Source organism: Garra rufa, chromosome 18 (genome assembly GCF_049309525.1).
Source record: "Garra rufa chromosome 18, GarRuf1.0, whole genome shotgun sequence".
NCBI lineage: Eukaryota > Metazoa > Chordata > Actinopteri > Cypriniformes > Cyprinidae > Garra > Garra rufa.
This window is the reverse complement of record NC_133378.1, coordinates 27,226,632-27,253,794: the sequence shown is the minus strand read 5'-3', so window position 1 is coordinate 27,253,794 and position 27,163 is coordinate 27,226,632. Positions and strand designations below refer to the sequence as shown.

At 36.7% G+C, this 27,163-nt stretch overlaps 2 protein-coding genes across 4 annotated transcripts in view; one reads left to right on the top strand and one right to left on the bottom strand.

The window, feature by feature from the left end:
- huwe1 (HECT, UBA and WWE domain containing E3 ubiquitin protein ligase 1) overlaps positions 1-15,210 on the bottom strand; it is a 61,808-nt gene extending 46,598 nt beyond the window's left edge. The window contains exons 1-26 of one of the 3 annotated variants that reach the window (XM_073823706.1): positions 15,159-15,210; positions 13,824-13,893; positions 13,631-13,729; positions 13,347-13,553; positions 13,107-13,259; positions 12,702-12,764; positions 11,195-11,272; positions 11,023-11,070; positions 10,731-10,899; positions 10,507-10,607; positions 9,805-9,955; positions 9,599-9,726; positions 9,367-9,507; positions 9,160-9,265; positions 5,809-5,916; positions 5,608-5,709; positions 5,422-5,502; positions 5,093-5,199; positions 4,710-4,887; positions 4,198-4,289; positions 3,862-4,064; positions 3,688-3,745; positions 2,078-2,254; positions 1,702-1,947; positions 555-688; positions 211-311 (exon numbers count right to left, since the gene is read on the bottom strand). In XM_073823706.1, coding sequence (XP_073679807.1) covers positions 211-311; positions 555-688; positions 1,702-1,947; positions 2,078-2,254; positions 3,688-3,745; positions 3,862-4,064; positions 4,198-4,289; positions 4,710-4,887; positions 5,093-5,199; positions 5,422-5,502; positions 5,608-5,709; positions 5,809-5,916; positions 9,160-9,265; positions 9,367-9,507; positions 9,599-9,726; positions 9,805-9,955; positions 10,507-10,607; positions 10,731-10,899; positions 11,023-11,070; positions 11,195-11,272; positions 12,702-12,764; positions 13,107-13,259; positions 13,347-13,553; positions 13,631-13,729; positions 13,824-13,868 — 3,076 coding nt within the window. In that variant the 5' untranslated portion in view covers positions 13,869-13,893; positions 15,159-15,210. Of the gene's footprint in view, positions 1-210; positions 312-554; positions 689-1,701; positions 1,948-2,077; positions 2,255-3,687; positions 3,746-3,861; positions 4,065-4,197; positions 4,290-4,709; positions 4,888-5,092; positions 5,200-5,421; positions 5,503-5,607; positions 5,710-5,808; positions 5,917-9,159; positions 9,266-9,366; positions 9,508-9,598; positions 9,727-9,804; positions 9,956-10,506; positions 10,608-10,730; positions 10,900-11,022; positions 11,071-11,194; positions 11,273-12,701; positions 12,765-13,106; positions 13,260-13,346; positions 13,554-13,630; positions 13,730-13,823; positions 13,894-15,158 lie in introns of those variants that run through there. The other 2 variants (XM_073823704.1, XM_073823705.1) reach the window with 2 other exon arrangements.
- Positions 15,211-20,328: 5,118 nt separating this feature from the next.
- Positions 20,329-26,430, top strand: tmem107l (transmembrane protein 107 like). Its single transcript, XM_073823800.1, has 6 exons — positions 20,329-20,474; positions 20,597-20,687; positions 20,779-20,846; positions 25,749-25,849; positions 25,965-26,061; positions 26,181-26,430. Exons 2-6 carry the CDS (start codon positions 20,601-20,603, stop codon positions 26,248-26,250), a joined length of 423 nt encoding a protein of 140 aa, XP_073679901.1. The 5' UTR covers positions 20,329-20,474; positions 20,597-20,600; the 3' UTR covers positions 26,251-26,430.
- The last annotated feature ends 733 nt before the right edge of the window (positions 26,431-27,163 follow it).

The window sequence follows — 27,163 nt, the reverse complement described above, 5'->3', positions numbered from 1 at the left end:
AGCAAAAAAAGGACGTGAAATGCAAATAAAAGGAAGCGAGGTGCAAAAAGATAGGAAAGAGGAAATAAAAGAGAGAAACAGGTGGCTAAAATAACCCCCAAAGAATTTACATATAAAATCATATCAAATAAGGAGGCAGAGAAAGGTAGTGAGCTTTATAAAGAATTTAGGTCTGAAATTGCCAGTAAGCAGTTATTGCAGTATTTTTACCAGTTCTCCTTCCTGCAGCTGCTGTGCTGCTGGAGGGTTTATCTTCTTTAGGCACAAGTTTCTGCATGTCAGCCTGACCGAACTCACAGCCAGGAGGCAAACTGCAAAAAAGTAAAATGAAACAAATTACCAAAAAAGAAACAAACAAAAACATCGGTTAGCAGACAACCACCTGGCCTTATGCTTCTATGCTAGGGATGTATAAGACATACTAAATAACTATGGAAGTCTGGGCATACATCTCCACAGAGAAGTATATCGTTTCACCAAAAGATTGAGTTAGGACATTTTAAAGGTCCACCATGTGCTTAAGTTTCAGCTGTGAGATTGAGAGCAGTACTAACCTGTTTGGTGTACAGAGAGACAGCAGCACAGTGCTTTCCCACACTAGAGAGCAGTACAGCTGACTCAGTTTGTTCAGAACACTCAGACCCAGTTGAGATCCCCACTGATTCACTGAGATAGCACGGATCTCACTCTGAAAGAAAAGGAACAAGAGGTATCACATCAGTCCTTGCACTCTAAACATCTTCTCACACTTCCAGACTCTTTCTGCTTAGTCATTAAGCTATAAATATTGGGGCAGCAATAACTCGGTGTGAAAACTGATAATAATCGATAATGAAAATCTACATTGATGATTATTAGGGATGTAACAACTTGATCAATATCGTGATATCGCGATAACAAAACTGTCTAGATGTTATTGTGGTCACATGACGATATGAAAAGATAGGTCTTCCAGGCAAAGTGTCATTTTTAAAATATATTTAAACTTCTTATTCTAACATAAAGGTCTTTAAAGTTGTGTTTTTGGCCATTATGTTTGGACACAGAACCTGTCAAACAAACTAAAACCGAAATCACAATATGGCTTAATCCCTTTATTAAGTCTGTTTTCGCTGAGCATTTCAAAGCGAATATTGTTATATCCCTACTCATTATCGGTTATTTTTCAAGACTTCTGTGGACAAGCACCAGCACACACAAGCACGTCAATCAGCATAATAATTGACAAATCAATATTTCCTGCTAGATATTTGAAGTCTAAATATCCACATGCAAAACAAGTAACTATTATTGATGAAAGCAGTAATAGTAACATTTAGATGAGCAAAGTGAATTTGCATTCCTCCAACTTTGCACTAGTTACCATTTAGTCAGTTTTTTTTTTTTAATTTAGTGATTTCAATTCTCCTTTCAAATGATAAGCAATCTGCTTAAACTGTAACCTCTTCTTTTGCACAATGTTTAACTGCACATAGCCTGCATACTCATTCAGTGCATTTGTTTTCATTGCCTTTAAATTGCACATTGTTCGGAAGACAACACTGGGCAAAATGTGAGATAACAACTTTAAAAATAATGGAATAAAATATATTTTTTTCTATTTAAATTACTATTTTTCATCCGATTATTTGGAGAAATAATCAACAGATTAACTGATTATCAAAATAATTATTACCAAAATACAGGTGCCTATATACATACCTGTCCAACTCTGCAGGTATGAACAAACATAAGGATGTACGCATGTGCTGCCGTGAGGGCGTGCAGCAGTGGGGTGGCGCATGCTGATAATGTGGCATCCGTAACATGGCCTGCGTTGGCCAGCTCTCTGAGCAGCACAGAGCCACCAGGAACCTCGATGGGCCGGTGAAGAGGCTCCAGAGCAGACAGTATGCTGTCCAACTGACACAGACCCTCTTGGAGAACTTTCGGCTCATGGGACAAAGTCTAAGAAACAGTAAGAAAGTGAGAGGTTAAAATCATCAAATGAAACACTAAATATCAAAATCTACAGCAAAATCCCTGACACATATGGTCAAAGGGAAAACTATTTCCATCAGGTAGGTGTCAATCTTACCAGTATAGATTTGCAGACTCCTGCCACAGCTTGGCAGGCAGCAGAGGTGGGGAAGTCAATGGGCAGGTTGGGCAGCCCAAGGATTGACACCAGTGGTAAGAGTCCTTTCTGATTGACAAATTCCTGACAGTGGTCATCTGTTGTGTTGTTACTAAGAATGGACTCCACAAATTTCATCTGAAAGGAAAAGCGCATATTATAGTTCCAGCCCTAGTTAACCTAAATTTAGGGTGTGTTCACACTTGTCATGTTCTGCTCTGTTAGTGTGGTTCATTTGAGTAAGTGTAAACGCTGCCATATGAACCCTGGTGTGCACCAAATAAGCGGAGGAGGATCTCGGTCCACTTTCAAATACACTCTGGTGCGGTTTGAATTAAATATGACCTCAACAATGACCAAATACTTCTAAACTAACCAAAAACAGAAAGTAATGACAAGATGCGATTTCAAGAAGGGAACAAGCAGTGAATCCAAAATAAAATGACCAAATGTGGGCAAATGTGGAGCAACGAGGAGGTAAAATGCCTTTTATGAGCTCTCTGTGAGTTTGCAGGTGACGAAAAGAAAATCATATACACCCAACAATGAGCACGCTTAGTCCAGCAGACGGCATTAGGTGTATTTAACGATCAATGAATGGTACTTGGATGCCATACAGTGCCGCTTTAAAGTCCCCCTGAAATCAAAATTAAAGTTGTTGGGCTTTTAGTATGAATATATTAGCCTTAAGATTATCTATAAGCTAGTGTGCTTCAAAACAATGACAAAATTTGCCTTTACAAGATATGGGCATTCAAAACTTACTGTCTCGTCACTTCCGCCAATATGAATCAACGATTTTGATGATATCACCGTGCACTTCAGTTTCTCATCAAACCTTCTGACCAATCAAATGCTTTCTAGAGTCCGTAGCGTCCCGCCCCCTTCACAGAGACGCAATACACGGAGCAGATCATATGTGCGATCGGCATGTATTAAACTACACAGCCTCAGCATGATTATGATCACTATTTTGTTTTAGCAAGAGTTTCATATTGAATCTATGGGGTAATTTATTAGACTGCTGTCATAAGCTTACAAATGCGGCTTTACCGAGCTCAACGGCTCTGGCCCGAACAGATACTAATGGAACGCTATTGGCTCTTCAAAATAAGTGGGCGGGGCTTAGCGATATGTTTTTGTTTCAGTTAAAAGTACGTCACCACATAGAATAACGCTGCGTGTTTCAAGGCACTTCAGTGGACCTTTAAGTTGAACACGTTTTCTTTTTGTTTGGAGTCACAAAATATGTCATTCAACTTGACCAATCAGGTTGTGATCGTATCACAATACCTTAAGGATTGCCATCTTTAGGTTCGCTGTCAAAAATACCAGTGTACACGCACAGCAGACCAGGACCAAATGTATCATTTTCTTTTGGGTCTGGACCAAATGAACCGAACTACAAGTGTAAACACCCTGAGACTTGATGCATTTTAATAAACAGCCAATGAACTATGCGAATACAATAAGATTAACTCAGAATAGACAGTCTGAAGAATAATAAGACAGGAAAAACCTATAAGACAAGATATAAGTATAAGAAGCAAAGAATCTAGGTCTGCACGTACCACATTCAGAATGTAATCCATAAGAGGAATGGGGATTCGCTCCTCTGTTCCCACCACTCTGTTAAAAACATCCATTTGTTAAAAACTGTTGATTGATTATACTAAAATCAATATAGATTTCTGACACATTGCACTGAAAGCAGGAAACACTGGAAGCTATTATGATGCACTAACTGCCTGTTGCTTTCTGGCTCCCCCTGCTGTTGGCTAAAGGTATGTAGAGCTTCTTCCTCCTCCTCATCCTCACTGGATGCCTCCTCTGCAGCATGGTTCGAGCGAACTGGAGGCACTGTGACGGTCCCGTCTGCTTTCTGTATGGAGGGTTTCTGGCAGATGTATTCTGGCGATCGGCCTAAGTTGCAGATCTCCTCCAGCAACTGTTAAAGGTCAAGTTAGTAATCAAATTCAAGGACTCAGTACCAAAGAGTGTTTAAATATGCAAATAACACTACAATAAAAGGACATTTCTTAAAACGACGTGTCAAAATGTTTCAGCACTATCTGCTTTACCTTGATGATGGCTGTTGTAGCATCTGTTTTAAGCGTGGGCTGATGTCGCATTAGCTCGTCCACAGCACTGCCTAAGTTAGAGGCAGTGTCACCTGTTTTATAAAATTAAACAGTCTGTTAGAAACATTATTTGTGACCATGGACCACAAAACCAGTCATAAGGGTCAATTTTTTGAAACTGCAATTTATTCATCATGAAAGCTAAAAAGCTGAATAAAAAAGCTTTTCATTGATGTATGGTTTGTTAGGATAGGACAATATTTGGTCAAGATACAACTATTTGAAAATCTGGCATCTGAAGGTAAATCGCCTTTAAAGTTGTCCAAATGAAGTTCTTAGCAATGCATATTACTAATTAAAAAATTAAGTTTTGATATATTTAAAACATACATGAAATAAAAATCGCTAATTTTAAACACAATGTATTTTTGGCTAATGCTACAAAAATACCTAGTTTTATGGCCAACGGTCACATTTACTGTAAAACAGGTACACCTATAGGGGCCACTCACCTAGTGGGTCAGAACTGCGTCGGCGCCGCATGGCCGGCAGGTAGTCTGGCGAGAGCAGCACCTTGAACAGCCGCTCAAAGGGCTGGCACTGCACAAATGAGTGCAGACCACGGGCATTCAGGCATAGGGCGCTGAAGACGTTAGGTAGAGAACCCAGCACCTCTCTGGTGGCAGGGACCTGTCAAAAAAAGGGAAGAAAGTTCTAAAATGTGTTGCTGGCTAAGAGGGAGAAATACTATATGATCTGGTAAGAAAAAGGGTCTAGCCTGACTAAACAGGGGGTGGTCAAAGACCTTGAAACAGACAAAAGGAGTTTTAAAATGGACAATGCGTAGGCACAAAAATAAAAGTGAAAGAAAGGTATACTGTTAAACCAGACTCACGTCTTTGATGAGCAGTGCATGTAGCATGACATCAGTGAGACCATTGTCCTGCAGAGATGACAGTAGAGAGGGCTCTTGGAACACAAACACTGTCACTACCTCCGTCGCTGAAACAGAGAGCAAGAGAAATAGAATTAGACCGAAATATCGAGAGCAAGCAAGTAAACTCCAACCAATTAATTCCACAATTTTTCAAAGGGCCTTTTAGCTGTGCAACTTTCTACTCCTGTATAAGAGGTGACCTTGAAGCCAGATCCACAGAAAGTTGTGCATAAAGAGTTAAGCTAATATTTTAGCAGCACCAGAAGTACTGTTCTCTATGTGCTTACCTAGGAGAAACAGTGAGGGTCCATAATACTCTGCATTACTGATGATGTGTTTCAGAGAGGTAGGGAGGGACCCATCCATTACTATAAAGAGAGTGCAAAGGCAATGAATATCACGTTCAGCAAATAAAAACGCTCTGTTAACCACAATGTAAAAATTAAAGCATCGTGAAATGCCAAGTTTTATACCATGACGAATGCCGTCAGAGAATGCAGGGTCCTGAATGGCTTTTTTCAAAAAGTTCAACATGGATTTCAACAGAGCGGCCCTCTGAGGAATGCACTGCACTCCTGTTAGGAAAGAAGAAAATATGCATTAATTAACAGTCCACAGATTCTCCTGTACTGATATGAAGATGACCTGCTGACTTGTAAGTGTACTTATTGTACCTGCTCTGGGAGTGCTGGCTGCACTGCTCTGTGCTCGCAAATCTGTCTCTGCTCTGGAACCAGAAGAAGTGGATGGGCCAGGACTGCTCTCCATTGCAACTTCTGACACTACATTGACAAAAGCATTGTTTACTCACTTTAAAATTTACTCATGTGTTACGGCCGCAGTGTTCCGTGATTTTGTCTTTCCAGAGCGAGACTCAAATACAGGTGTGGAGTGTTACCTATGATTGGCGTTTGGGCTTAAAAGACTGGGATTCAGAGAGCAGAGAGAGCTCTGGACTTTGGCGCCGTTCGTCTTCCCTCTTCAGTCCTGGATTGTTTCTTTTTGTTGTTTTCTTTCTTCTAATTCTACTTAATTTTTGTATTAATTTGATTTATTTCTAATTAAATGATTATTTGTTAAATTCAGTTTGTGTGTGGCCTCCCCTTACTTTGTAATGTTGCTTCACCCTGAGCCAGGTGGTTGTAACACATGTCATTAGAAACTTTTACTTTCTAATCATATGGCACCTATTATATAGATGTGGGATATGAGGGATAAAAAGTATATACAGGCCTGATAGTGGAAAAAATTCCTGAGCCTGAACTTTTTTTTCCCCTTGCCCCCGAGGTGAGTGGGGTGGAGGTACTATGTATGCGACGCACTTTTACACATAACTTGTTGGTTCAGTTCAGTCAGATAAAGGTTTTTCACAAAAAAAGCTTATAGATTGGCATTTCAGCCTTTATCCCATTAAAATGAATAAATCAAGTATATAATGCATAACATTTATTTAAAACAATGTCCTAATTGTTTAGATTTTTAGAAAGCACATTAACTTTTCACATTTACAACTCTGTGTTTGCATAAAAAACATTGGTCGAGATTTGCAATAATCTGACCAAAAACAGCTAAAAATTTGGACGTGCAAATTAATTCTGTCACGAGGGGGCGCTTTAGGAGCGCTGAAATATTACGGTTTCCCTAAGAATGGCTGAAAGCAAAGCAGCATTAACGCTGTTTTATCAGTCATGAAATGAAAATGCCAACGACACGTTTCTGAGGACAGTCGGTTCCCTTCAGATACATCCATATAAAGACAACAGTGCCGCGTTTTGACTTTGAAACGTGCAGTGAGCATATTTATTCAATGAAATCATTGCCTCTTAAAGTTTAATCCAGCTCTATCGCGATTCTCGTCTTTCCGTCCCCAACTGTAAGACCTCTTAAAATAATTAATCCTCTTCTTTTACTATTTTAAAATATTTACCACTTTTTATGGCCTTAAATTTAATACAACTAAATTGAGGAGTTTTAAGGACCCCATGAGCCCTCTACTTCAGGATAGCCCGTCGGGCAGCCGGTCAAATAATGTTGGTAGCCCGACTGGAAAACCCAATAGCTCCGGGACGTCGGGCTAGCGATTTTGCGAGCCCTGTAAATATGCCTTTATCGAAATCCTTAATGTCTTCCCCTGGCTTCATAAACATAGCCATGACTTACGGTTTGAGTTGCCAGTAGGAGACAATTGTACAGTATGGGAGCTAAAAACACCTTCGCGCATGGAGCATTGCCTTAACCTGTATCAATCTATTTGACAAAGTGGTGGGCATAGATTATTTTTTTTAATCTAGATTAATTTTGGAATTAATCTTGATTAATCTAGATTAAAATGGCTAATTTGAATTTTGCTGAAGGCATTCAGAATATGTGTGCTAACCAAATAATAACTAAAAGTAAGTCTTTGAGAACGGGTTTCTTAAGCCAGGTGGCGCATTAGACCAGGGGCCCATCTCCTGTTTCCAAAATGCATCACAAACTGCTTGACAATTGCATTTACAACACAATTAACTATACAAACTTGTGTAAACAACTATTTCCACACTGCATGTAGCCTACTTCTGAGTAAAAGGCTGCGCGACGTGCGCGTTGCAGATTAATACACAGATGTGCAAGGGCATGGATATTAGTGGTGCAACGGATCACAAAACTCACGATTCGGATCACATCATGGATTTGGAGTCACGGATCGGATCATTTTTCGGATCAGCAAAAAACAAACAAAACAAAAAAGTTTGTTTTTTACTAATTACTGAATGCTTACTTTAAGTAGGCTACTTCTAATCCACAGCAAACACTACTAGCTGAACTAATAAAGTCAGTAACAAAACAAGAACAATTACACAAATATCAAGTGTAAATGAATACAACAAAGTTACTAATAAAATCAATAACCCTAGAATTCAGGTGTGGAAATTTAATAATTGTAAATAACTAGTGCTTCTCACTGCAGGTATTTATAGGATGCTGTCTCTTTAAGGCATAATGCACGTACCGACTACTGGCACGCATCTCTTTCTCAGCTGTTTCGGTTCACTGAAGACATAACCGACTGTGTTTACCAGAACACCAAAACGGGTATTAAGATGTGACTTTGTATGTGTGTTTCCGTTCAAAAAGAAGTTAAAGAGGAATCAATCTGTGTGAATCGCGCCTCTCTCTGTCTCTCTCTCTCTCTCTCTCGGTGCGAGTGCTCTCTTCAGGTGTGTGCGTCGGCGTGCGTGTTCCCTTTTAAATTGTTTGAATTGGTAAATTGGCAAGACAAAGCATGTGCCAATTATAAACTTTTACTCTATGATGGTTAAATTTAACAGTTAATCCGCGAATCACATGCGTGCCGAACCGGTTTGGTCCATACGGATCATCATACACTCAATTCGGCTAGGTAGACATCCGCGCTAAACTATCAAGGTGAAGGTCATCACAGCTTACGTAGTTTAGACCCAGCTCCCAACCCAACTTTGAGAATAGATTAACGGCGATAATCTATCTCTAATATATATATATATATATATATAAACATTCTTACAACCAGCACCGTAATTAGGGGAAAGTTAGGACAAATCTGGGAGCCATGAGCAAACAGGGACATTAACTATTTTGTAAACCACAAAAACAAAACCACATGTGTGACCTTGGACCACAAACCCAGTCATTTTTTGAAATTGAGACTTATACATCATTGAAAAGTTGAATAAATGTGCTTTCCATTGATGTTTGTTACGATAGGACAATATTTGGCCGAGATACAACTATTTGAAAATCTGAGTGTACAAAATATCTTCATGGAACATGATTTTTTACTTAATATCCTAATGAAAATCAATAATTTTGACCCATATTTGGCTACTTCTACAAATATACCCAAGCTACTTATGACTGGTTTTGTGGTCCAGGCTCAAATATTATTATTACAAAACCCTGGCCTAGTGTGTAGATGGGAATGTGTGTATACTATACACAGATTTGAATAAGGATAAACTAAATACAGTGCCACATACAGTAAACATAACAGAGATGGTACTAACTGTCCATATCTGTGTCCATGTCCTCTGTCTCAGTAGCCGTGCTGGGCCTCTGGATCTTTGGTTTGATTACAAAAGGGCACTCTTTTCTGGAGAGGTCAACCTCATGCTGCACAGAAAAACAATAGGGGTCACATTCCGTCAACAAAAGGGCAGAGGGCAAAAAGCTGAATAGTCTACCCAGAAACAAGCGTAGGGAGCTTTCAGTACCTCCAGTCTGCAGATAAAGATTGAGAGGCCGCCGTGGGACTGAAAAGCAGCCATGTCCAGATTGGTGATGAGATCCACAACTCTTACTGCCCGCGTCACAAAGGTAATCTGGTCCTGCTCGTCCCCAAGGAACTTGATCACCTGAAGCGGAAGTGGCACGGTTCACAATACACCCTCACATAACACCTTGTCATTAAATGCTCCACAAATGAGGAAGCAGCGAAGTACCAACCTTTAGCAATGCTTCCATCATACCACAAGATACTAGGGCCTCTCCGCCTGCATCATAACTAGCCAGGTGATAGAGGAAGGAGAAGAGGGCTGTAGCAAATTGGTGGGGGTACGGCTCCATCAGAGGGTCTGAAGCAAAAATAAGAATAGAATGTCAGCAAACCTGAAACCTAAGAAAACAGCTCAAGTAAAGAAAAAATTCCTCACCAATCATGGCCTGGATGCAGTTGCGGACAAGCACAGGGAGAAAACCATGGTAGGAGGCTGTTCCTGTGCAGTCGATAATGTTGGAGAGTTTGGGAGTGCGCTCCAAGTGAACTATGGATGTCAACGTGCGCAAAGAGGCGGCCTTAATGTCCTGTAACAATACAATTGAGGGTTCATAAAATAAATTTAAAAGCACCTTTTCTAGTAATGCAATACTGCCATTTCTTGGCAATCACTCTAAATAATGCAATGTAAAGTACATATATGTGATCCTGGACCACAAAACCAGACATAAGTCACATATTTGTACCAATAGCCAACAATAAATTGTATGGGTCAAAATGATCGATATTTTTCTTATGCTAAAACTCATTCATGTTCCATGAAGATAGTGATATTTTGTAAATTTCCTACTGTAAATATATTAAAACTTATTGTTTGATTAGTAATATACATTGCTAAGAACTGAACAGCTTTAAAGGCGAATTTCTCATTATTTCGATTTTTTTGTACCCTCAGATTCCAGATTTTTAACTAATCCAGAATATTTGTATCTCGGCCAAATATTGTCCTATCCTAAGAAACCATACATAAATGAAAAGCTTATTTATTAAAAAAAAAACCTGACCCTTATGACTGGTTTGTGGTCCAGGGTCACATATAATATAGTGCTAGAAATGAATATTATTAATTACTACCCACCACCAACTGTTTGTCCGTGATCTGAAGTACATCCACTAGCTCCTCTATAAGCCCATTGTAGAGTATGCTATTGGCTGACTCCTGAAGGGCATTGGAGTACACTGCAAAAAAAAAATAACCACACATAATATCAACCTCACCAGACAGAAAGTGAGAACCTAGCACTGTTTCATGAAAATAAATACCTGTACTTATTTTGGTCATTACTAGAGGGGTCAACTCACCGAGTATGGAGATGGCATGCAGCCTGGCTTGCACAGCCTGCAGTCTCCTCTTGTGGTTGGAGAAGCCATGAGCCAGGCGAATGTGTGTGAAAAGCAATATTTGTTTGTCTTTAGGGATGCTGTACATAGCCGTCAGAGACTCCATGATCTCTGAGGGGCTCTCGGAAATCTGAGGGCACACCGGGGAAAAGCAAAAATCAGATTCAAGTGTAATCAATAGCTATTAAAGGTCTCTGCGCTTCCATTAACTGCTCCACAAGGACAGCAAATGAAAACAACTGGGGGAACTCACCTTATCAAGTTGTTCGATATGAATGTAGTGTAGCGTATTACTGCTCGACTGTTGAGAGGGCAAAAAAAGTACAATAAAGGTTAAATACAAAGAAATGAATTGTTTGCTTAACAAAAAAGAACAATGTTGAATGAGAATGGTGAAATAAAGGGAAGCATGACTCTGTGCATACCTTTTTCTCCACTTTGACCTCAGAGCTGGGTTCTGCATAGAACTCAAAGTGCAATGTGGTGGCACTCGGTGGATATTTCTGCATCACACAAATATAGACACATTAGAAAAAGACAAAAACTTGCAAATTGCAGGACTAAACCAGTAGGGCTTAGTCAGTTTTTACTCAGCTCACCAAAAATATGATAAAACACTGTAATGGCAATAAACTAAAGGCACTTTAAATTGATACTATAGAGTGTGGTTGAGTTTTAAATACCATTTCAGAACTGAATTTTCTATAATATTCAACTGATTATAATCAACAATCCTTTAAATTACTTTACCCTAGAGACACTTCAATCAAAGAAAATGGTAATTCATAAAATTTAGCTGGTATAAATGAGAGTCACAAAAATTAGCATTAAAATGTACATAATTGTGGATGTGGGATTTAGTAACAATGCAACACTAGTCCAATAAGTCAATGGGCCCAAAACTTTCTCACTTTAACCCTGGGTCACTGGGCTTTCCCTACTACTTAGCCATCAATAACTTAAAGGAGTAGTTCACTTTCAGAACAAATATAATAGTTGTCGTTCAAAATGTTCATGCCTTACTTTCTTCAGTCGTAAAGAAATAGTTTTTTTAGGGTAAACATTTTAGGAATTATCTCCATATAGTGGACTTTTATGGAGTTTGAACTTCCAAAAAGCAGTTTAAATGCAGCTTCAAAGGGCTCCGAATAATCCCAGCTGAGGAAGAAGCATCTTTATCTTGCAAAACGGTTGGTCATTTTCTAAAAAAAATTATAAATAAAAGTATATACTTTTTAAATTCAAATGCTTGTCTCATCCAGCTCTGCAATGTGCATGCGCAGCCTATGCACTGTGGTTCAATACAGTTACGGTACGTCATCAAAAAAATCCCATCTCATTTTCTCCTCCAACTTCAAAATCATCCAACATCGTACCAACCCAGCGTTTACAAAGTGAACGTGCAAAGAAGGTCAAACGCCCTTTACAAAAAGGGTAAAAAGTGATCAGATACAATTTTGAAGTTGGAGAAAATGAGATTGGAGTTTTCCAACATACCCTAACTGTCTTGAACTGGAGTGCATGGACTATGCGCAACGCAGACTAGACAAGCATTTGTTTTTTGTTTTTAGAAAATAACCAATTGTTTCACTAGATAAGACCCTTCTACCTCGTCTGGGATCGTTTAGACTCTAAACTTTAGAGCCCTTTGAAACTATTTAAACTGCATTTTGAAACCGAGGCACTATAGAAGTTCATAATATCGAGAAAACTGTTTTTCTTGAAAAACTATTTCTTTACGACTGAAGACAGACAGACATGGATAAGACATCAGACATCTAGGATAAAAAGGGGGTCAGTAAATTATCTGTACATTTTTTGTACAGATGAAGTGAACTAATCCTTTAACAATGGCACTCACAAACAATTCAAATGGCTGCAAATATAGCCTTTTTTTCATAATGACATGTGTGATAGGAGAAAATAGCATACCGACATCGGCAGATCTCTGCAACACTCTGCAAGACCAAAGCCATTCTCTTTCCCACCCCAGCTCTAGGACAGTGGAAATAAAAGAGTCAGGAAAAGGTGTAGGATGAAAGATAACAGCATCAGCCTTGAAATGTCACCATGAAAGCATCTGTCTATACAAAACCAGGTCATCATGCTGCTTTGGTTAGAACTGACACTAAACAACTGAACTAATTTCAACAAGGATTCAAAAGTTCACACTAGAATCAAAGATGCAAGTCAAGGATTAAACTTTTAAAACTGATCAAGGTGTTTGTAAAACGCTGCATGCATGGTTTCAGACTTGTCATTTCAATATTCTAGGCTTCAGCAATCAAAACTGAGAAAAGAAATATGATGACACGACTAAAAGTAAAGCTTTCATACCTCAGCCAGATGTTGGAGACGGGCGAGCAGTGGGCTCCTCTTATCTGAGCCGAGTCTGGTGATGTAGTTGGAACGTTTGCTGAACACATACAGGAGATTCAGCACAGACAGAACCACTTGCATGTCACATGATGCTAGAAGGGTGGTCAAGTGCTACACAGAAAAAAGAAAAAGCAGATGTTTAAAATCAACTCGTTAAAGCTAACTTTAGCAGGTTTTGTTGTATCAAATTTGCAGTACCTCTATAGAGCTATACAGGTGTCTTGAAAAACTGTATTCGATTAATAGCGCGGTGAAGTTGAGCACCGCCAGCAATAAGGCTTTCAGCTGCCCATTCTCTGGCCGGTCGCACACCAACAACCACGACATGTTCTCCACTGTCTGCCCTGCATCACAGAGGATGCCATCAAAACGGTCCAGCAGGTCCACCCAGTGATACAACTCACACTGTAAAGAAACAGGTTGTCGTTAGAAATCTGAACATGCATATTAAACACTACGATGCTACAGGTGCTCACATATACCTTGCCAATGTTCCAGGTCTTGATTTGCTGCAGTTCCAGCAACAGCTGTTCGTCGCTGCATCCTTTCAGCTTCTCTATGAGAGTCCTGCAGTCAGCAGGCTGGAAGATGAGCGCAAGAACATGTCAACCATAAGGAAACGCATGCCCACACAACCTCAAATACTCTGAATGCACAGAAATCCTGCTTACTGACCGCTTCAGTGGGGGTTTTCTTCAATTTGCTTCGGTCAACCTTCATGGTCACTAATTTCTACACTCGATTCCTACAAAAAAAAAAAAAAAAAAAAAGCTCAGGCAAATGAACAGTGAAAAATACGCATCTACAGGCCAACACATGACATTTAAGCTTAGCGCTGCCACAGTATCACATATGTGACCCTGGACAACAAAACCAGTCATAAGTCGCATGGGTATATTTGTAGCAATAGCCAACAACACATTGTATAGGTCAAAATTATCAATTTTTCTTTTATGCCAAAAATCATTAGGACATTAAGATCATGTTCCATGAATATTTTTTTTTGTAAATTTCCTACCGTAAATACATCAAAACTTAATTTTTCATTAGTAATATGCATTGCTAAGAACTTCATTTGGACAACTTTAAAGGTGTTTTTCTTAATATTTCGCTTTTTGTGCACTCTCAGATTCCAGATTTTCAAATAGTTGTATCTCAGCCAAATAGTGTACCATTCTAACAAACCATAAGATGAAGTATACATCTCAATAAAAAAAAACGACTCTTATGACCGGTTTTCTGGTCCAGGGTCACATATGAAAAAATACCTTTTCACATTTCTAAAACCTGGGTATAAAAATCCTAGTTGATCTTGTTTCATGTTTCACACTTCACATACTTCACCCGAAGTTAAAAGTTCACCCTGGGTTTTCACAACAATATACATTCCTAAACCCTGCATTTATGTACTTATTAGCAACGTCAGTGTCACTGATTAATTGAAAGCAGCACATGACCTGCTTACGTAAAGCCTTATGGATTGTGAATCCTCAAATTATATTGCTGACTATACTACCAAGAATTTCCTGAATGGACTTTGCAAAAAATAAATATAAATAAACTAAACTAAAATGGTCACTTTGACACACTAACACATTTTCCGTCACCAATTGACATTTCCATCACCGTCAAACTACTGTTTATACAACAGTGTTTGTGTGACTGTCTAAAGCATGTGAGACACTTGATGCACCACAACGGTTCACACTGCACTATTTTGGCACGGAATAGTGTGGTTAACACCATGAAAGTGGACCTATCCCTGCTTCTAAATAACAAGTGTGAAACACACCTTCACCTGGGATTAAGTTTGGTTTAGAACACAGACAACCCAGGGTTAAGTACAGTGTGAAAATCCCTTATAAGGTGTATTTTTTGAATCATACAAGAACAATTACATATGAATAATCAAAAATCCAAATGTAGGCCGAAGTGCCAACACATTCATGCCAATGTAAACAATCATCAAGCAGATACCCTTTCAAGTTCAGAAAATGTAGAAGAACTTACGGTATATGATTTGGCAATTCCAACTTAACGGCATTTTTCATGTGCAAAACCTGAAGTAAAAAAAGATAAATGAAAGTGAAACAACTCCCAAGAATGAACATAAGAATGTTTATGATCTTGCTGCCAAAGGCACAAACTCTCAGAAGGCATTAATGTAAAAACACTACATGTCAACAGTCAAAAACAACCTCATATTAATTAGCTGTAAAATGAAAATCAAGGTCGGAGAACAGAAAACAGAAGTCTCAGAGCAAGCCAAGGGAAAAGCAACCCACATTGGTTCAGATATGGGGCATACATTCTGGGCACAGACAATCCCTAGCATCTCACAAACACCTCTTTACTAAATTCAACCAATTAATTTGCTCTTTCTGAAACAAGAGGCTGTTAATGTCGCCTACTTAGAAACGTACCCACTCCTTCTGAGAAACAAAACTCATTTAGGACCTTGAACCCGGTCAAAGAGAAGCACTGGCCTGTGATCAAGGAACCTGGAAAAATGAGCTAACAAATTTTAACTTTATCTAACGTTAGCCATGTCGTTAAAACCCAAGCGTAATTATTAAAGGAAGACACTAATTTAGTTCTTGACAGAGAACCAAAGTGTTCTGTAGTCGAGAGAACAACACAGCAGCTAGTTGCCGAATACCGAAAATTACAATGACATTAGCTAACCGGAGGGTTCAGCATAAACGAAACCATAACACTGTAAACAAACAAATTTAAGTACATGTGAAAGTAACACAGCCACTCTAGAAATAAACTAACAAGTCTACACACAATTTCATCACCTATTTAAAACAAAAACAAGTCCAAAACGAAGTTCAATTTGAGGGAAAACGCAGCTAACATGCTAGCTAACGTTAGTTTTTTTCCTTGCTAACGAGCTACCCCAGTCAGCAAGCTAAGTTTTGCGGATAAACATAGTCACGTCATTCTTATTGAACGGCTTAAATAAAACACAACGATCCCCCGCTTTTATACAAACTGTAACGGAATTATCGTTAGCGCACTGTGGGGAAATTTGACCGTTAGCCGCTAGCGCGACATCTTCGAGCCACTAAGCATATAATTCCCCTCAACATGTCAACACAAACCCGCAATCCCTCAACTCACTGTTAAAATCTCATCCAAAGCCCTTCTTTTTCAACAAACACTCGCTGAATCCTTAATATAAGTCCCGACTGTGATGAAAAACATCAGGAGCGAAGCTAACACAGGTCTATGTTTTTCCTCCAAGCTGCACACATGCTCTGCTCTAATCTAGAGCCCGGCTCAGCCCGGCCTGCTCCGGCAAACCCGCTCACTCCCCTCAGATCTCAAGCTCACAAAAACGGCGTCTGTCACGGCGCTTACACGCCGACACAACCGTACCGTAGCGTATATTATCACACATTTTCAGCAAAAGCTTCGTCTCGGTAAACTGTGGCCGATGAGGCGGGCGCGGAGGCGACTGATGAGATGCTCGTACATGCGTTGGTTTGCTTGGTTAGCTGAGAAACGCAGAATATCTCGCTGAATCATTCCCCACTCGGGCCTACCATAACACTGACTTCCAGTGGACGGCTCAATTTCTCACTTTTTACTGCTGCACTTGTGCGTAGCTGCATTTGGGGCGAACGTAGCGTGTCACACATGATGCTAAAGTCTACTTTATGAAGTTAAAAATACATTTATATGAAATAATAATTAGAAATATTAAACATTTAAGGTTTAAGTTGATATATGATGGAATTTATCAGCTTAACTTTAATAAAAAAAAAAAAAAACTTTAAGCATTTTGCAATCAATCAGTCTGGATATTTTTGGTTAATGCACTACATTAGATATAATACACAGATATAGATATGGTAAGAAATGTGACCCTGGAGCACAAAACCAGCAATAAGGATCAAAATGAAATTTATACACCATCTGAAAGCTGATTAAAGCGTTCCATTGATGTATGGTTTGTTAGGATATGACATTTGGCAGACTATTTGAAAATCTGGAATATGAGGGTGCAAAAAAAATCAAAATATTGAGAAATTGCCTTTAAGGTTGTCCAAATTAAGTTCTTACCAATGCATTACCAAACAAAAGTTAAGTTTTAATATATTTACGGTATGAAATGTACTAAATATGTTCATGGAACATGATCGTTACTTAATAGCCTACGGATTTTTGGTATAAAAGAAAAAATTGATCATTTTAACCCATACAGTACTGCTACAAATATACCCATGCTACTTAAAACTTTTTATGTGGTCCAGGGTCGCAAATATATATTCCACCAATTCTTTCTAATATTGTTTAAGTTAATAAATATTTAAAAACCGAATTGATTATGTTTATGGAATGGTTAGAGTTAATTTGAACCTTTATTCTTCATTCATTATACACACACACATATATATATATATATACACACACACATATATATATATATATATACACACACATATATATATATATATATATATATATACACACATATATACATATACACACATATATACACACACACATATATATATATATATACACACATACATAGTTGTTATACACTCTACTATAGTTGTTTGGAATTAACAGGTTTAATTTCTTCATTCCTGTCATCAGCAACAGTTTACATCGTAAAAGAAGATAGAAAGGGTGGAAGGTTCAAATACATACTGTATATATATATATATATATCAATATGATGTTTTGGGAGAGAGGGTTTCAACATCATTTAGGGTCAATTTGGCTACACTGACCCATATTATCCATCAGCAGTAATCTCTATAATAGATCATATGAGACAGATTTCTGGAGTTCCCTTGGGAATATAAACAGTGGATACATCCCTGATAGAATATAGTATATTGTAACTGGACAACATAACAGATTACTGAAGATGGAAATATGTAAACCCTTACTGCCCTAAAGGCCAGATAAGAGGAATGTAGGTGTCAAGACTCTTGCTGGACTTGACGACTCAGCATATTTATAGGTATGAGCATCCATATCGAGACAACACAATGTTTAAAGTCTAATTTTAAAGCCGTGAGGATTGAAAATGCATAGATTTCACACAAACAGTGCAACTCGTTTATCACATAGGCACATGCTCTTTTACCGTCGTGATCCCTTGACATAATCATATGAGTGTAATCCACCAATTCCTCATTATTTTTGCTCAGGCACAATTATTATATTCCATTTTAAAGATTCTGACTAAATAAAAACAGATTTTGTAAATAGATTTCAGTCTGTGCGCGCACACATCGCGCGTGCATACAACACACCACAATGCTCGTCAGTCCGACTGCAAATTAAAAATGGCGGTTTATATTAGCAAAGTGTCTAGTCTTTCCATCCAAAACACTCATTTTAATGGCAGTATACGCGTACTGTTTGCAAGCAAACCCGTCTGATGGTGTTACCGCTCATGTAGAGTCAGCCACAGGCGTCTCCACCAAACAGACAAAGACTAATTTAAGCTCTTACCTCGGTTGCGCCTCAACATAACTTCTCCATCTTACAGCAGCGAGTGGGGATGTAAATCTCGCGATATTTCAGTTAGCTTCCTCTGCTCCAATAGTAACCTGCTGTAGTCACGCAGACCAGCCCCTTCAGTGATCTGCTCCTAGACAGACGAACTTAATCATATTAAAAATATGATAAGTATTCAGTGTAATAAAATATATTTCTGTATGATAAGCCATTTTCTGGCTTTGTGTATCTCTTGACATTTCAGATGATACTCAAAAATCACTCACAAAGAATAAAACAGGTGCAATAATAAACAAGATAAAATAATACAAGTGATTAAACTGGCTCTGATATGTGTATGCCTATTTAGGATTCTCACAGACTACACCCTAAATCCCAAACAGCAAAGCCGTTTGCTATTATAATGTAAAAAAATATTCCTAAAACTGTCTTGCATGTCAAGTTCTCTATTGTCAAAGTTAATGTTTGATTAATTTCCTCCAAAACAGTGAATGCTCCTCTTGTAATTCTGCTAAAATTACACTACCAGTCAAAAGTTTTTGAACAGTAAGATTTTTAAAAATGTTTTTTACACATACAAGTACTCAAAACTTTAGAATTCATTGAGAAACAATTGTATTTTTGTGATTTTTTTTTAATGACATTAAGCATATACACTACTAGTCAAAAGTTCGATTTCTTTATGCTTTTTAAAGAAGTCTCTTCTGATCACCAAGCCTGCATTTATTTATTTGATATTTTTACTATTTAGAATAACCATTTTCTATTTGAATATATTTAAAAATGTAATTTATTCCTGTGATTTCAAAGCTGAATTTTTAGCATCATTACTCAAGTCACATGATCCTTCAGAAATCATTCTAATAATCTGATATGCTTCTCAAAAACATTTTTATTTTTATTATTATGTTCAAAAATCTTTTCTAACATTGTAAATGCTTTATTATCAATTTAAAGTATCCTTGCTAAATAAAAGTATTAATATTCTATAATTTCTTTGCAAAAAATACACACACATATGATTTCTGAAGGATTATGTGACACTGAAGACTGGAGTAATGATGCTGAAAATTTAGCTTTGATCACGGAACAAATTACATTTTGAAATATATTCAAATAGAAGGCTGTTATCTAAAATAGTAAAAAAAAAATATTTACAATATAACTGCTGTTGCTGTATTTTGGATCAAATAAATGCAGGCTTAGTGAGCAGAAGGGAATTCTTAAAACTTTCTGTTCAAAAACTTTTGACTAGTAGTGTATAACAAAAACATGAGATGTTTTCAGATTTTGTACTAGGCCTACCAGACACTAGGGCTGTCTGTATATTAAAACAATTAATCATGATTAATTTCAAGAATTTGCAAATACCACCAGTTTACTGACAGTTGTTTAAGGGACGAATTTAAATTGTGTTTAATTTGCCAGAATGTCATGCTGCAGTGAAAAAGTGCATGTAATATATCATATTTTTCTCCAAAGTTAAAAAAAAGAAGAAGAATGATCTAAATATAATTTATTTTAAATAATTTGAAGAGAATTTGCAGATCCCCGGTTAAGAAGCACTGTCACAGAGCGACTCCTCCCAGTAGGTGGCAGCATAAAGCTATTTGATGGTCAGTTTTTAGTACATACCCGATTCCCCAAATAGAAGAAGAGTGTTGTCGTAGCAACCTGAAGCTTATAGCTAAGGACTGTTCACAGTTTTTGTAGATAAGTAAAACAGATATCTAAAAGCGATATATTTAGGTTCTGCTTTGTCACCCGTTAGAAACTAATTTATTTTTTGCACACCAACTGAGCTGTATTTGAACTGTTTTAACACCCTTTAGAAAGCTGGTACGTGCATCCGCATTAAGTGTCACCTTTTGTGTAAACCGCTAATTTACAAGATGCATAAGGTTTTAGTGCTATGCTCGTTTGCACAGTTAATCCTCACATGATGTTTGTTTTCTGTCTAGTTCAATGTCGGTGGTAAGCAGTCTGGTGCCAGCTCGTTTCCTGACTCTCATCGCGCACCTTGTAATAGTCATCATCATATTCTGGTCCCGGGTAAGAACTTTTCCTGTGTTTAATCACTGTTGTGTCGCAGGATATCATTGCAGTCAAGTCTGTGATTAAGTGTTGAACCATCATCCCACAGGAGAACAGTGTCAGTGCCTGCCTACCACTAAACTACACAGATGAAGAATACAGGTTAGAGGACACACGGTACGTTACATGCCTTCTCTGTATTGCTCAATTGTAGGCCAATGACAGGTAAATACGTCAGCGATGATAAAAAGTATATATTTTAATTTAATTAATTGTATTTGTTGTTTTAAAATGCAGTAGAAACAATAATATAGTGGAAATGTTAACACAATTTAAAATAACTTTTCTATTTTAATATATTTACTTTTTATTTACATAAACATTTACATTTTGTCATTTAGCAGAAGCTTTTATCCAAAGTGACTTACAATTATGGACAACAGAAGCAATCAATTTCAACAAAAGAGCAACAGAGTCTCGGTTAGCCTAACGCAGTACACGTTGCAAGGTATTTTTTATAATAAATAAAAAGAAAACAAGTAGATAGAATAGAAAAAGAATTAGGAACACTAGTGTTAGAGGGTCTTTTTTAATAAAAATAAAACAAGTCAAAAGAATAGAAAAAGAATAGAGAATACTAGTATTAGAGGGTTATTTTTTTATAATAACAAGAAAATAAGTAAAAAGAATTGAAAAAGAATAGAGAATGCTAGTCTTAGAAGGTTATTTTTTATATAAAATAAAAAGAAAACAAGTAGTTAGAATTGAAAAAAAGAATAGAGAATGCTATTGTTAGAGGGTTTTTTTTTTAAACTAGTAGATAGAATAGAAAAAGAATTAGGAACACTAGTGTTAGAGGGTCTTTTTTAATAAAAATAAAACAAGTAAAAAGAATCGAAAAAGAATAGAGAATGTTAGTCTTAGAAGATTATTTTTGATAATACATAAAAATAAAACAAGTAGTTAGAAAAAGAATAGAGAATGCTAGTGTTAGAGGGTCTTTTTTAAAATGAAAATAAAGCAAGTCAAAAGAATAGAAAAAGAATAGATAGAATATAAAAAGAATAGAGAATGCTTGTGTTAGAGGGTTATTTTTGATAATAAATAAAAAGAAAACAAGTAGATAGAATAGAAAAAAATGCTAGTGTTAGAGGGTCTTTTTAAAAATAAAAATTAAACAAGTAAAAAAAATAGAAAACGAATAATGCACACTAGTGTTAGAGGGTCTTTTTAAAAATAAAAATAAAACATTTCAAAAGAATAGAGAATGCTAGTGGCATAAGGTAATTGTTATAATAAATAAAAAGAAAATAAGTAGATAGAATAGAAAAAGAATAGGGAACACTAGTGTTAGGTCTTTTTTAAAATAGAAATAAAGCAAGTCAAAAGAATAGAAAAAAATAGAGAATGCTAGAGAGTTATTTTTATAAAAAAAAAAGGAAAGAAAAAAGAAATCAAGTAGACAATAAAAAAAGAATAGGGACCACTATTGATAGATATTGTATTGTATTGTATAGTATTGTGAGCCTTTAAAAAAAAGTCAAAAGAATAGAAACAGAATAGAAAATGGTAGTGGTATTAGGGTCATTTTTTATAATAAATAAAAAAACAAGTAGATAAAATAGAATAAGAATAGGGAACACTAGTGTTAGAGGGTCTTTTTTTAAAATAGAAATAAAGCAAGTCAAAAGAAATGAAAAAATAATAGAATGCTAGTGTTAGAGGATAATTGTTTTATAATAAATTAAAAGAAAACAAGTTGAAAAAAAAGAGTTGAAAAAGAATAGAGAATGATAGTCTTAGAGGGTTATTTTTTATAATAAATAAAAAGAAAACAAGTAGATAGAATAGAAAAATAATAGAGAATGCTAGTGGTATAGGGTCATTTATTATAATAAATAAATAGAAAACAAGTAGATAGAATAGAAAAAGAATAGGGAACACTAGTGTTAGAGCGTCTTTTTTAAAATTAAAATAAAACAAGTCAAAAGAATAGAAAAAGAATAGAGAATGCTAGTGTTAGAGGGTCATTTTCTATAATAAATAAACAGAAAGTAAGTAGATAGAACACAAAAAGAATAGGGAACACTAGTGTTAGAGCGTCATTGTTTTATAATAAATAAAAAGAAAACAAGTAAAAAGAATTGAAAAAGAATAGAGAATGCTAGTGTTAGGAGGATCATTTATTAAAATAAAAATTAAACAAGTCAAAAGAACAGAAAATGAATAGAGAATGCTAGTGTTAGAGGGTCATTTTTATAATAAATTAAAAGAAAACAAGTAGATAGAATAGAAAAAGAATAGGGAACACTATTGTTAGATAGCCTTTTTTTTTAAATAAAACAAGTCAAAAGAATAGAAAAAGAATAGAAAATGCTAGTGGTATAGGGCCATTTTTTATTATAAATTAAAAAAAAACAAGTAGATAAAATAGAAAAAGAATAGGAAATACTAGTGTTCGAGGGTCTTTTTTAAAATAGAAATAAAGCAAGTCAAAAGAATTGAAAAAAGAATAGAGAATGCTAGTGTTAGAGGGTCATTTTCTATAATAAATAAACAGAAAACAAGTAGATAGAACACAAAAAGAATAGGGAACACTAGTTTTAGAGGGTCATTGTTTTATAATAAATAAATAGAAACCAAGTAAAAAGAATTGAAAAAGAATAGAGAATGCTAGTGTTAAGAGGGTCATTTATTAAAATAGAAATTAAACAAGTCAAAAGAACAGAAAATTAATAGAGAATGCTAGTGTTAGAGGGTCTTTTTTTTAAAAAGAATAGAGAGTGCTGGTGTTACATGGGATTTTTGTTTATAATAAATAAAAGGAAAATAAGTAGACAGAATAGAAAAAGAATAGGGAACGCTAGTGTTAGATGGTCTTTTTTTAGAATAAAAACAAAACAAGTCAAAAAATAGAAAAAGAATAGAGAATGCTAGTGTTAGAGGGTCTATAATAAATAAACAAACAGAAAACAAGTAGAGAGAATAGAGAAATAATTGAGAAATCTCTTTTTTTCTTTTTTAATGAGTGTTAGTATATCAAGTGTTTCTTTTTTTGTTAAAAAGAAAACAAACAGATAATTAAATAGAATAGAAATAAAATACAGAGTGCTAGAGTTAGAGGGTCAAATGTTGAATGTTAAAAACTGTTGTGCTACCCAACATTTTTTAGGAAACCGTGACATTTATTCAGGATTCTTTGATTAGTAAAACGTTTTAAACAGCATTTATATGAAATTGATGTAAAAGACTTTACTGCCACTTTTGACCAATATAATGCATCCTTGCTAAATAAACATATTCAATTCTTTAAAAATGACTGACCTTATGCATATGCTTTCTATACATATAAAATCGCTTTTGTAAATGTATTTTGATGCGGACACCAAAATGGGACATCTCATATATATAGGTCCTTTTCAAAAAATTAGCATATTGTGATAAAGTTCATTATTTTCTGTAATGCACTGATAAACATTAGATTTTCATATATTTTAGATTCATTACACACAACTGAAGTAGTTCAAGCCTTTTATTGTTTTAATATTGATGATTTTGGCATACAGCTCATGAAAACCCAAAATTCCTATCTCAAAAAATTAGCATATCATGAAAAGGTTCTCTAAACGAGCTATTAACCTAATCATCTGAATCAACTAATTAACTCTAAACACCTGCAAAAGATTCCTGAGGCTTTTAAAAACTCCCAGCCTGGTTCATTACTCAAAACCGCAATCATGGGTAAGACTGCCGACCTGACTGCTGTCCAGAAGGCCATCATTGACACCCTCAAGCAAGAGGGTAAGACACAGAAAGAAATTTCTGAATGAATAGGCTGTTACCAGAGTGCTGTATCAAGGCACCTCAGTGGGAAGTCTGTGGGAAGGAAAAAGTGTGGCAGAAAACACTGCACAACGAGAAGATGTGACCGGACCCTGAGGAAGATTGTGGAGAAGGACCGATTCCAGACCTTGGGGGACCTGCGGAAGCAGTGGACTGAGTCTGGAGTAGAAACATCCCCAGGTCAAGCCACTTTTGAACCAGAAACAGCGGCAGAAGCGCCTGACCTGGGCTACAGAGAAGCAGCACTGGACTGTTGCTCAGTGGTCCAAAGTACTTTTTTCGGATGAAAGCAAATTTTGCATGTCATTCGGAAATCAAGGTGCCAGAGTCTGGAGGAAGACTGGGGAGAGGGAAATGCCAAAATGCCTGAAGTCCAGTGTCAAGTACCCACAGTCAGTGATGGTCTGGGGTGCCATGTCAGCTGCTGGTGTTGGTCCACTGTGTTTTATCAAGGGCAGGGTCAATGCAGCTAGCTATCAGGAGATTTTGGAGCACTTCATGCTTCCATCTGCTGAAAAGCTTTGTGGAGATGATTTCATTTTTCAGCATGACCTGGCACCTGCTCACAGTGCCAAAACCACTGGTAAATGGTTGACTGACCATGGTATTACTGTGCTCAATTGGCCTGCCAACTCTCCTGACCTGAACCCCATAGAGAATCTGTGGGATATTGTGAAGAGAAAGTTGAGAGACGCAAGACCCAACACTCAGGATGAGCTTAAGGCCGCTATCGAAGCATCCTGGGCCTCCATAACACCTCAGCAGTGCCACAGGCTGATTGCCTCCATGCCACGCCGCACTGAAGCAGTCATTTCTGCAAAAGGATTCCCGACCAAGTATTGAGTGCATAACTGAACATAATTATTTGAAGGTTGACTTTTTTTGTATTAAAAACACTTTTCTTTTATTGGTCGGATGAAATATGCTAATTTTTTGAGATAGGAATTTTGGGTTTTCATGAGCTGTATGCCAAAATCATCAATATTAAAACAATAAAAGGCTTGAACTACTTCAGTTGTGTGTAATGAATCTAAAATATATGAAAGTCTAATGTTTATCAGTACATTACAGAAAATAATGAACTTTATCACAATATGCTAATTTTTTGAAAAGGACCTGTATATATACATATATATATATATATATATACACACACACACACACACACACACATATATATATATACATATACATATATACTCATTAATCTTTCCTAACCATTCTTTTGGAGGGCAGCCTTATAGTGGCATTATCCGTGACCTTGGGCCTGTTTGCTATCGAGCTGGTTGGGTTCCTCTGTGGAGTCTCTATGTTCAACAACAATCAAGCTCTTCTATGTATCCTTACCACCACATGCTTGGCTTACTTGTTTGTCCACATCATTTCTGGTTGTTACTGATATGGCATAATCATATTACTGGCACAGATCTTTCTTTAACAATCACTTTGTAGCTATTGGATGTCACACCAGTGGTTCTGTGGCTTTGCTCTTCTTCTTGTTTGAGCAATGGCCCTGCAGCATCTACTGGTGGATCTTCGGCTTCTGTAGGTCAGTCAGTAAATAATTAACAGGCAATGCTATGAATATAAATGGTCTTATTAATAAATTCTCTTTAATTCTGTCTTCTTAAAAACTTTTTGTAATCATGTTTTCTCTCTATATTTCAGTGTGATTCCAGCACTATATGAGATGGTCCTTTTCGTTGTAGTGTTTGGATTTAAGAGGAAGCCTCTATGAGTGTCTCTCTTGGATATTGTGCTTCCTTGTCTGATGTACCAGAATATCCTAAAACCAGAATAATATTCATGAGACTTCTCTGGAGAGGTCTTAGATTGCTAAACTATGTTTGAAAGGCTTTTTACTGGTTTTATGTGGTTACAAACAAGTACTTAAAATTTCTTTCATAAAAATACAATATTTTGTACTCACTTTGAATAATTAAAGCATTTCCTTTAAGGACAAAAACAACCACAGTTTTCTGAAAAAAAAAAAAATAGTTTTGTGCTCCACAAATGAAAGTCACACACATGAAGTTGGTATTATGACAGTTTTAGAACTATCACTTTAGGATATTTTGTTTTGCCAGGATGAGAGAAACATGTGAAAACTGCTTGTGAGTGTACACTGTGAGTGTGATGCTGAAATCATAATCTGTTGACATTTCAGCTGGAAATGGAAGGTGAGTAACTCCAGGAGAATGAGAGTGGGAAGAATCAGCCAACCATCTGCTTAAATCACAAGATATGCTGTAACTTTAGCAAGTTATTATTTTTATTTTAAGCCTAATTGCCAGTCTGTAGGCTATATTTGCTGCACTCCTTATTTTAGCTTCAAATAATCCTGTTTAAAAGTTAAACCCATGATGAGAAAGGAGCAGTAAGAAGCATTTAATGTATATCCCGATACCTCCATGATGTATTCCATGGGCTTACAAGGGTACATTTATATTTATGTTCTTAGCAAACATCAAGGTGTTTGTTGATATGCTGTAGAACTGCCAAGAGAAGTTAGTCCTTCACAGGAGTGATGAGTCCGTGAGCCTGCAAGGTACATGCTGAGCTGAGCATAGCTGACTTCAGCTGGACTGCACACACTCTTTCATTAAGATTGATGAAAACACACAAATGAACAGTGACAGTCACTACACTCC

Bases quoted from the DNA above. Each gene is read 5' to 3' on its own strand.
- tmem107l (XM_073823800.1), top strand. From the start codon at position 20,601: ATGTCGGTGGTAAGCAGTCTGGTGCCAGCTCGTTTCCTGACTCTCATC. The intron at 20,847-25,748 runs GTACGTTACATG...TTTGGAGGGCAG, and splicing joins TACAGGTTAGAGGACACACG to CCTTATAGTGGCATTATCCG. The intron at 25,850-25,964 runs GTATCCTTACCA...ATCACTTTGTAG, and splicing joins CAACAATCAAGCTCTTCTAT to CTATTGGATGTCACACCAGT.